Source organism: Zophobas morio, unplaced genomic scaffold (genome assembly GCF_036711695.1).
Source record: "Zophobas morio isolate AGI-343-1 ecotype UQ-CSIRO unplaced genomic scaffold, CSIRO_AGI_Zmor_V1 ptg000009l, whole genome shotgun sequence".
Lineage (NCBI taxonomy): Eukaryota > Metazoa > Arthropoda > Insecta > Coleoptera > Tenebrionidae > Zophobas > Zophobas morio.
The window spans coordinates 4,784,040-4,795,535 of NW_026972114.1; the positions used below are offsets into that span (position 1 = coordinate 4,784,040).

An 11,496-nucleotide genomic window follows, 5' to 3' on the forward strand; every position below is an offset into this window, starting at 1 on the left:
AAGGAAACGAGTGAACAAATCTCCAACCTTAAAACGTCATCAAATCTGACAAATCAAAAAGAAAACAGTAATAGAAAATATGCCGCCAAGCCCACAGCTAAACAAATTTTGAGGAATTCGAAGATTATCTTTGCCTACTACTAGCAGGTTTCTTTGTAAGTTACAAAAATACAATAAAATTGTATGTACTTACATATAACATAATATTGGATAATATATAGAGGTAGATGCCTGTAATACTATAACACTTTTTAGGAACCTACTAAACATGACACATTTCGTTTAACACGTTACATATATAGTGGGTTGCAGAAAAGTCTTATATGTTATACATACGCGGTGACTTCCAAATAGATTCGGAAAAAAAATCCTTTCATTGTCACACGGATTCAAAGTAATTAAATTGCTGCTCCAGTTTCAAGAAACAAATACGGAACATCTAGTTAAATGTCAATGATGCAACAATGATTTATACAGTTTCCATTGTGACTAAATTTTTTCTTTGTTTTTGCTGTGTATCGCTTCGATGAAAACAAATGGCTTTGAATGAGGTGTAGATCTTCATATTTTTTCCCCTGAATTAGGACTAGATAAAAGAAATTACTTAAAATTTTCTCTACTTCGTGATGTTGTGGTTTTATTTTCCGAACTTATTTCAGAGTCACTCGGTATATACACATAAAAATATTTTCTTCTTTTCTTATTGTCTCAGATAGGTGGTAATGGGAAAAAGAACAATGTGGGGCGTGTATTAAATTTTTTTTTTTTCAGCGAATTTGCTGTAGCTTGTTCGTTCAGTAGGAAAATTCCAGAATGGCTGGGACAAAAACAATGAATATCATGAAAGGTATTTCTTTTCGCAATAAATATAATTATTACAATTTTTATTTTTGAAGAAATTACAATGAAGACCCATTCCGCAATAGAAAAAGAAGTAGAACAACGCTGCTCAGAGTGGCTACGTCATTCTAGTCAACGCCTGAAGGAAGAAAAAACAACGACAGTTGATAGTTTCTGTGTCTTTTTTTAAGTGTTAATTATATTGTATTATTTTCAAATTAGGAAATCATATATATATATATTTATTTATTTATATTATGAATTTATATTACTTTTTGTATTTTATTACTTATTACATATTAGGAGCATATTTTTTCAAACATTGAATAAAATAATAATTTACTTGAATTAAATTCTGTAGCTCTAAATTTTACCCTCCATATCCATATCCCTAAATGATACATATAAATGGTAGCTAGACTTTTTGAAATGCCTATTCATATCGCATAGATTATGTTAATAAAATATACTGCGAGTCATATGTTTATGTCCATTTAATACGTTATATTGACTTTTAAAATAAAACGTAACTGATACATTAAAATATATAGAATCTAACGACGTACTAACTCAACGTTATGACGATGTACCAGCGAGCACGTCTCTAGTCTGAAACAATGTGGATGTCACCAGTATGTTACAAGCATGGGTCACTGTTGATTACATTACATAGCACAGGGAAAGCAAATGTACGCAGTTTGGGATGTAACAGCTAACAAGATCGTAGACAGAGTTAAGTGGCATTAACATCGCTACGACGTAACTGTGTTTACTGGGTTTTATCTGTTTACGCCTGACAATTTTTGCATAGGCAACATATTATACACCTTTCTAGACGACCTCGTTCAATTTCATTTTTTTTTAATAATCAATCATACCAATCACAAAAAAAGTGGTCTAAAGAGTTTAGACAGTACTTCCTTCGCTTTCAGAACCGTGTCTTTATATCTATCATAGATTCTTTTCATTAGAGTTCTGTGACGGGACATCTCAATAAATTCGCTTTCACTCTGGAAGTCGCGGCTCGTTTGTAATTTGATCAATAATAACTTGACTGAGTCATTAATTTTTTTGAGTCACCTTGTATAAGGAATATGAATACAGTGGTAAATTATAAGTATAGTCTGATCATATTTTGCACATTTTCGAAAGGATTTTTTCGGCAAAATTCTGAGATGACGTAATCAACCTTTTGGGGTTGATAAACAGATACATTTTGATTAAAAAGTTAAGATTTTTGCAACGTCTGCAAGATTTCAAAGTATTCAGTTTTGCAATTCTTGATTTAATCAATAAAATAAATTGACTCAGTCATAACTTTTTTGAGACACCCCTTATAAGCAAATCCAAAAAATTTTAATGTAGTGATAAATCACAAGTATTATCTCATCATTTAAGATAGAGTATATTCAGCGAAATTTTGAGGTGACGCTATAAATTTTTCAGGAAAGATGAACAAATACATTTTGACTAACCATTTACCATGCTATGACAACTTTAAACCATTTCCAGGATTTGAAAGCATTCAGTTCTCTAGTGCTTCATTAAATCAATAAAATAAATTCCCGCATTCATCAATTTTTTGAGTCACCCTGTATATGCAAATCCAAAAAATATGAATGGAAGGATAAATAATAAGTACAGACTCATCATATTTTGTGCATTTTAGACAGGATTTATTCAGCAAAATTTTGGAGTGACGTTATAAATTTTTTAGGGGGGGGCGGTGAGCAAATATATTTTGATAAAAAATTTACTATGCTTATGACAGCTTTAAAACACCTTCCAGATTTCAAAGAATTCGGTTTTGTAGTTCCTCAGTAAATCAATAAAATAAATTTACTCATTCATTAATTTTTTGAGTCACCCTGTACATGCAAATCCAAAAAAAATTATTGGAATGATAAATTACAACAAGGGACTTATCATATTTTGTACATTTTAGATAGGATTTTTTCAGCAAAATTTTGGGGTGACGTCACAATTTTTTTGGCGGGGATGAGCAAATACATTTTGATCAAAAACTTACCATGCTTATGATAACTTTAAAACATCTTCAAGAGTTCAAAGTAGCTCCTGAGTAATAAAATAAATTTACGCATTCATTAATTTTTTTGAGTCACCCTGTATATGCAAATCGAAAAAACATTAATGGTGTGAAAGATCACAAGTACAGACTCATCATATTCTGTACATTTTAGATAGGATTTATTCGGCAAAACTTTTGAGCAGACGCCATCAAGTTTTTGGAGGGGATAACCAAATATATTTTGACTAAAGATTTATGATGCTCTTTAGAGCCTTAAAACATCTGCAACATTTCAAAGCATTCTGGTTAGCAGATTCAAAATTAAATTGCAAAATGTTGTTTTATAATTTTGATTTTTTTTTTCTAAAAATCTGGACGTTTCGGATAAAAACTCAATTCGGATTCGTAAACTACATGTGTAGGACTATGTTTTTTTTATACAATTTAAAATCTATTTACTATGTACAATTTCGAAGTGACGTCATCGCATTAGTGGTTGAGATAATTAGAGACATTTTGGTTAGCGTTTTACCATCTACATGATATTCCGAATATAAATACAAAATTTTACAACTTTTTTTTACACACGGACAGACGGACAGACGGACTGACGGACAGACAGAGAGACGGAAACGGGAGACCTATTTCTTCGTCCTGTACCCCTACAGGACATTTAGAACATAAAAATTGGTGTAAAGAATTTCGACGGTACTTCCGTCGTTGTCGGAAACGTGACGACAGGTTGCCTATAATATTTTTACTTCCCGAGCGTAAGCAAAGGAAGTATTGTAATCGAGTCCGTCGGCCGACTCTCTACTTTTACGTTTTCTCGATCTTTCATGACCCCTAGAAGACGAAGAAATAGGTCTCCCATTTCCGTCTGTCTGTCCGTCTGTCCGTCTGTCCGTCTGTCCGTCTGTCCGTCCGTCTGTCCGTCTGTCCGTCTGTCCGTCTGTCCGTCTGTCCGTCTGTCCGTCCGTCTGTCCGTCCGTCTGTCCGTCTGTCCGTCTGTCCGTCTGTTGTCACGGATTTTTATTAGACAGATAATCTCCGAAAGTACTCGACCGATTGTTGTGAAATTTTGTACTTATATTAAGAATATCATGTAGATGGTAAAACGCTAACCAAAATTTGTTGAATCATCCCCACCACTAAAGCGATGACGTCACTTCAAAATTGTATTGGGTTTTCAATTGTATAAAATAACATAGTCCTACACATGTAGTTTACAACTCTGAATCGACTTTTCACCCGAAACGTCCAGATTTTTGGAAAAAAAATCAAAATTATAAAACAACATTTTGAAATTTAATTTTTAATCTGCTAACCAGAATGCTTTGAAATGTTGCAGATGTTTTAAGGCTATAAAGAGCATCATAAATCTTTAGTCAAAAAATATTTGCTTATCCCCTCCAAAAACTTGATGACGTCAGCTCAAAAGTTTGTGGAATAAATCATATCTAAAATGTACAAAATATGATGAGTCTGTACTTGTGAACTATCACTCCATTAATATTTTTTGGATTTGCATATACAGGGTGACTCAAAAAAATTAATGAATGCGTAAATATATTTTATTGATTTAATCAGGAACTACAAAACCGAATGCTCTGAAATCTTGCAGATGTTTTAAGGTCATAAAGAGCATAATAAATGTTTAGTCAAAATATATTTGCTTATCCCCTCCAAAAACTTGATGACGTCAGCTCGAAAGTTTGCCGAATAAATCATATCTAAAATGTACAAAATATGATGAGCCTGTACTTGTCATTTATCACTCCATTCATATTTTTTGGATTTGCATATACAGAGTGACTCAAAAAAATTAATGAATGCGTAAATTTATTTTATTGATTTAATCAGGAACTACAAAACCGAATGCTTTGAAATCTTGCAGATGTTTTAAGGTTATAAAGAGCATAATAAATTTTTAGTCAAAATATATTTGGTTATCTTCTACAAAAAACTGATGACGTCAGCTCAAAAGTTTTCCGAATAAATCGTATCTAAAATGTACAAAATATGATGAGTCTGTACTTGTGATTTATCATTCCATTCATATTTTTGGATTTGCATATGCAGGGTGACTCAAAAAAATTAATGAAGGCGTGAATTTATTTTATCGATTTAATCAGGAATTACAAAACCGAATGCTTTGAAATCTTGGGAATATTTTAAAGTTATTATAAGCATGGTAAACTTTTGTTCAAAATGTATTTGTTCATCCCTCCTAAAAAAATTGATGACGTCACCCTTAAATTTTGCTGAATAAATCCTATCTAAAATGCAAAAAATATGATGAGTTTGTACTTGTGATTTATCATTCCATTCATATTTTTTAGATTTTCTTAAGAGGTGGTTCAAAAAAATTAATGAAGTCAATTTATTTTATTGATTAAATTAAAGGCAACACTTATTATTAGTATTACACCCCAACCAACCCAATTTGGTAGACACAAAATTTGTTAAAGGAAAAACTCGGTTGAAACATAAGGGTAGCACGCTTATTTACATCGACTTTAACATTACAGACCTGCATTTGTTTTATGCGTTCACTTGATTCCGCGAATGTGAAATAGACATGTTTATAATCAACCAATTGTGAATTTCACCGTCAAGAATTAAAATAAAACCCAATGTTTTATATAATAAGCGGAAGTCGAAGCAATAAAACCGACGGTCGTTTTGTTTACAGTTTCTGTGTTTGGCTCTCACGTATGCTGTTACGCCTGTCATCTTAAATTAACAATGTTTATACATACACGATTTTCAGTTGCCTCTGATACGTAGGTATACGTGAGTAAATTGTTTCGTTATTTTATTGATTATTACAAATCAATATTCAAACGACCCAATTCATTTTCCCGAAAATTTGAGAATATAATAATTTTATTCTTAGTATTACACTACATCTATCCCAACTGATATACGTGTCCTTGCAAAAATGTTGATGACGTCATCGCAATTTTTTTTTAAATTCCCACTACAAAAATGTAATGAGAAAAAAAACACAATAGGCATGCAGTCGTCAAGTTTCCGACAGCGAGGGAAGTACTGTCTAAACTCTTTAGACCAATTTTTTTCGTATTACATTTTTGTAGCGGGGTATTTTAAAATAAAATGAGTATTAATTTTTTCAATTTTGTCATTATTTCGCATTGACATCTTTGTCATGTGTTACTTCCCGAGCGTCAGCAAAGGAAGTATTGTAATCGAGACCATCGGCCGACCTCTACTTTTACGTTTTCTCGACCTTTCATTACCCCTAGAATTGAATTGTGTATCATATACATATAATTAAGTGAGACTTAACGAATTAGGTATATCAGGTGGTGAACTGATTTTGAAATATAGTGACTTGTCAAGTGAATCTGAAAGAACAAGTGGTTTACACCAGACCAAAGGAAAAGGTTGTAGTGAACTAAAGGACATTTTTTAAATATTTAGTTCCTCATTTAGTTCATAAATGCGCGAAAATAAAATCGACATTGACTTTCGGTTCATTTTTATTATAGTTATGGTAAATATTATTTGTATTTATTTGAAAGAACAACTGTAAATTCATATTACAAAAATGTTATATCGTTTTACATTGTATTTTCTCAAGTTTCAGTTTTTCGCCAATTTGCAAAACGACAAAATGAATGGAAAATGAAAATGAACTGTTTTATTCACATATAAAAGTCCTATGTATCGAAATTAGTTTACCACCTGGTTTAGTTGTTCATTACGACATTTTTTTTAGTTTAGCTAAAATTTTGGATGAATGCTTTTCGAATGGAATGTTAACTCATATTACCATTACGGCAATAATTTGCGCTTGCAGAGGAAAACAGTTTACTGAAGTAGGTAAAAATAAAGTAATACATCTAAACTTAGTAAAAATAATCTAAAAATTTTAGGGTGATCATCTATGTGCGATAATACACTTTTCGGGTTGGATTTTTACATTGTCATTCGATTGCTTTTCTGGTCAACAAATAATTAATGCTGTAAGTTAAAAGTTCTTATAAATATTGTGTTATCACCTATTTTGTAGAGTGAGTCCATTGCTTCAGCCATATGGTCTTCAAAATGGTACGAAGTGGATATTAGGCTACAACGCGAACTTGTGTTTGTATTAACAATGTCTCAAAAAAGTGTGTATCTCACTGCTGGACCCTTTAACATTCTTTGTTTTCCACTACTAGTTTCGGTGAGGTTTCGAAGAAGATTTTATAAATATTTTACTACGGTTTTTCAGGTGGTTAAAATGTCTTATTCAATGCTTTATTTATTAACAAAATAAACGAATCCCTTACAATGCATCAAAGTGGATAAAGACAATTCACAGCAAAGTTATTTTGATCAAGAACATATAGTCTTAACCTAAAAACAATTCTTTAAAAAGTTTTATGTATTTAATATTATGTGATATTACAATGAAATATTTGTTCTTTACTTTTAGGAGAAACTTAGGGCAAATTTTGTTGCAAGTAGCATTTTAGTACGAAAATATTCAGTTTCAAAAACTGTGTTTTCTAAACTACATTTCAATATTTTACCACCATTCGCTATTGATAAACTCTTCACAATAAGTTAAGTTACCAGAAAAAAAGTTGCTTTGAATTTTTGTTTTATGTTTGCATACTAGTGTCCAATACAGTCGAAAAAATATGAAATTTTGCAAGTAAAAGGTAGCAGAATCAAATGAAAATGATGAATTCCATTTCCGTCTCTGTGTTTGTCTGTCTGTCTGTCTGTCTGCCATCTGTCCCAATTTTTATTAGACAATTAATGTCCGACTGGACTGATTATTGTCAAATTTTAAATGTGTAGTAGGAGTATCGTGTATATGGCAAAACCCTAACTAAGTTTTGAATAGTCGTCTCCAGCAACAATTTGGCCTTGGTGGGTGGTCGCGTGACAGCGATGATCCGACGAGTACTTAGCGTATTTAGCTTGCCATCCGTGTGTAGAAAAAAATGGAATGTGTCTTATTTTCATGATATCTCTTCAGATAATGGAAATAGACGCGTTTTTATGGAAACACTTATCGTTACAATGATAAATCACATGCTGAGAGTGATAGTATTATTACCAAATAAATCCATACGCAGCCCTGGTACGACGCCTATGGGTTTGTCGAGGCTTTCCCAGTATGTGCAGCGATGATGGGTGACTCCTCTTTTGTGACGACGGGCGGGCGGCGTTCGCATAAAGACAAGCCTGGAGTGGGTTACCGAAAATCTCGATTGTAACGTCCAGAAAAACCTCGAAGCGGTGTTCGCTATCCATCCAGAGGAGTGTGTGGCTTTAAATAAAGGCTACCTTCGAGAACGGATTCATTATTCAGTCATCGAGTCCAGTACAGTGAATGAATTCAGTCAAGTTGCGCAAGAATGATTATGTACATAATCGCTTAGTAAATTTGAGTTACTAAGAAATAAATCGTTGAGTTTACCCACGTCGATTTTAATCACCGATAACAGTATTTTGTATAATTCAGAGAGAATGTTTTCGACAAAAGTTTGATATGAAGTCATAAATTTTTTGGAAAGGGATAAATGAATACAGTTTGATTAACTATTTACCATGATTACGATAACCTTACAACGTTTGCAAGATTTCAAAACAATCCGTTTTACAGTTCCTGATTAATTCATTAAAATAAAAATAAATACATTTTCAGGATATTTACTCGTATTTTAAAACTTTGCTTAAACTTGTCTCCGCGGCTTTTTGATTTGTAGTCAAAATATCATTCGATGACTGCGAAACTGCAGTTAATGTTATTATAATGGAATCCCTGTTTACTTGCTTGTGCGTCAACAGCATAGGATGACTAATACAACCAAAATTCAACCAAATTTCACTACATATTTTCTAAATTTCCATTTGAGGACCATAATCACAGTTCTAGAAAAGAAAACTCATCTGATTACTCACTTATATTTGGATATTTATACAAAGAAGTAATTTTCTTTTGATGAAGAAAAAGTCGCAGTCTTTATTACTTATTTATAATATGAAACACTAAATTACCACAAATATTTGATTAGTTTATTCAGAGTTATATTACTAAAACACATGGATGCATATTTAGTTTTACAAATACAAGTTTGACATACTGTTACAAAAATTTAAATATCATTCCCAAAAGAAGTAGACCGGCGGCTAAAAAACAAAAATGTACTTACTATAATTAGCAATATTTGAAACATACCTGTCCTAAAATTGCTTAGTGAGGCATTAGTGCACTGTCCAGTTATCGCCTTACACACATCACAATTTTTACATGTATCGCGGCAAGATAAACCCCATTTTCCTTTCGAGCACGCTAAAAATAAGTAATTGTTTAGTTAAACTAAAAACTACAGAAAAGTATCTTCCTTCTCGTTAAACTATGAAAGTTGAAGAAGGCTTTTCTGTTGGGTTACTTACTTTTATTACATGTTCCTCCTTCGTAACCCCAAGAACAAAAACATTCAGAAACTGAGTAAGTATCATCACAGATTTGATGTTGCTCACAATAACTTTTATCTGATCCCAAGAAATTTGTGCAGTTAATATCACAGTTCCTTCCTACGGTTCCAGGATTGCAACTAAATGCATCGTCCTTTATTTTGACACTTGGAAATTGTCTAATATTGTTTTGCTTCGTTATTGTTCTAGCAGAAACGCACCGACGTTCTTCCCCTTGTTGCACATCGTCTTCCAAAGATACCTCATAAATTGCTACAATTTTTAAAAAGGTAAAGATAAATTCTGTGCAACTAGCTTAATTTTTTTTTATATAATAAATTAAAGAGCTGATTTAATGAAAACGCATTTTTCATCTCTATTTCGCAATTTAGATTTGTTTCACAATGTTTGCATATTTTGAAAAAATGTACTGAAATACCATCTTAATTAAAATCTTAAATACACTAAAAAACTTACTTTTGCTGTTTATCGTAGGTGGACACTGTCTAATATCCACTGCCCACTGTCCTGTAACATCTCCATTTGTGGTTTCCCTCCAGAACTTTATCTCAACATCAGTTTTCGGTTCATATTTAAGATGTTGCCATCGACTTTGGAGGGATTTTTGACTTTTTCCAGAGAAGGACTGTACACGTTGGCCTGTTATATTAACTTGTAACGTACAATAATAACAAACATAACCGTAGATCATAAAACAAGACGTTTCTTTTTGAGAGATCAATATACGTGTCGGTGTTTCTGAAACAGTGTCGGCCCATCTCAGTTTATCTGAAAAGGAAAAAAAAATTATTAAGGTATCCGAAATATGCCTTTTAGTACTTGCAATCATGTATTTTAAAGTAAGTTTTCTCCGAAGAAGTAACATTAATTTGAAATTGCGCAAATTCAGTTGCATTTTCATTCACTTTAGGCATGGTGGTGTAGTGAATCCAGTCGATGGAAATATCCCTTGTTCTTTTTGGTAAAGCTGATGGAGGATCACTAACGACTGCGGTGAGTTTAGTCCCACCAGGTACTGAGTATGATATGGATGACACTGATTCGTAATGGAAAGAATCAGTGTAGCTCGTTTGTAGATCTGTAAAATAAACAATTTATTATTGTAGATAAAATTAGACACACAAAAACTGATGTAGGATGACATTACCTACCTTCCCATCTTTTATCCTTAACAGCTGGTACTACGACTTCTGTCGACGATTTTAAAGACCAGTCATCCCATATTACGTCGTTTTCAATTAAAATTGATGTATTTCTCGTTTTCGTTACTAATGGTGGTTTTACATAGACCAGTGATTGTGTGTCATCTGTGACACACAAAATATGGTTTTCATTTTCGAATTTAATTATTTCGCTGCTGGAAACACCACGTAAAAACAAAATGGGGAATAGCGTCTTCAGAAATATTTTCATTGCAGCCTAAAACTTTAAAATTATTGGGTGTTACATGCAAATACTGTGCAGAGAGGAAACTAATAAAAAACATTTATCTACATATATAACCAGGCTTACGTTACTTACAATTAATTATGATTCGTTGTGATTGATGATATAAAGATTAGTGAAATATCTGTTGTCCTAAGTTAATATATATTCTACTTTTATCCGTTATCTGAAAACTGGGCGTAATGATAAGAAGGTGACAAGATCCATCCCCAATAAATATTTCTATTACTTGTGTAACCGTACGTAGAATTTTTCACAATATTTGAAATATATTGACTTCTTTCAAAGTGTGTTAATATCATGTAGTTAATGATTCATCTGTTATCGTAATTACTCGTACCGAAAGTGTTTTTTAGATAATTTATATTACAAAAAAACAAATTACCACGTCGTTAATTTTCGGTCTTATAAATTGTTTCTGCAAAGGTGTGGTGTTATTGTGAAATTGTTATTTTTTATAATTTCGGGCAATAAACATAGTGTAAAATAAAACAAAGTCGGCAAAAAATAAGCGAATATGACACAAAACTTTCTTCATGTTGCACATTTTTGCTTAATAGTCGAGTCGAGTCGAAATTGGGACATCATGGATATTTTATTTAATAGATAACTGCACGTTTTAAAAACGTAACATATACGTAGCATATTAAAGTATAAGTGGATATTAAGATCCTAAGTATTTTTATTTTATTGTAATACATACACAATTTTTACCA

At 32.2% G+C, this 11,496-nt stretch overlaps 1 protein-coding gene across 2 annotated transcripts; it reads right to left on the reverse strand.

Annotated features, from left to right (window-relative positions):
* Positions 1 to 8,889: 8,889 nt before the first annotated feature.
* LOC135125603 (uncharacterized) lies at positions 8,890 to 10,906 on the reverse strand. Of its 2 annotated transcripts, none has more exons than XM_064051241.1 (7): positions 10,856 to 10,906; positions 10,486 to 10,753; positions 10,158 to 10,412; positions 9,791 to 10,102; positions 9,293 to 9,586; positions 9,075 to 9,188; positions 8,890 to 9,025 (listed from the first exon to the last, which is right to left on the reverse strand). In XM_064051241.1, exons 2-7 carry the CDS (start codon positions 10,745 to 10,747, stop codon positions 8,982 to 8,984), a joined length of 1,281 nt encoding a protein of 426 aa, XP_063907311.1. In that variant the 5' UTR covers positions 10,748 to 10,753; positions 10,856 to 10,906; the 3' UTR covers positions 8,890 to 8,981. The 2 variants fall into 2 exon arrangements, with proteins under 2 accessions (XP_063907311.1, XP_063907310.1); XM_064051240.1 differs by having other exon boundaries at positions 10,486 to 10,759; positions 10,856 to 10,900.
* Positions 10,907 to 11,496: the final 590 nt, after the last annotated feature.

What these genes read in the sequence shown, in the direction of transcription:
- LOC135125603 (XM_064051241.1), bottom strand. Translation starts at nt 10,747, where the DNA reads ATGAAAATATTTCTGAAGACGCTATTCCCCATTTTGTTTTTACGTGGT. An exon ending in TTACTTTAAAATACATGATT is followed by an intron (nt 10,103 to 10,157) that starts GCAAGTACTAAA and finishes TTTCCTTTTCAG; the next exon opens with ATAAACTGAGATGGGCCGAC. An exon ending in ACTAAGCAATTTTAGGACAG is followed by an intron (nt 9,026 to 9,074) that starts GTATGTTTCAAA and finishes TTTGTTTTTTAG; the next exon opens with CCGCCGGTCTACTTCTTTTG.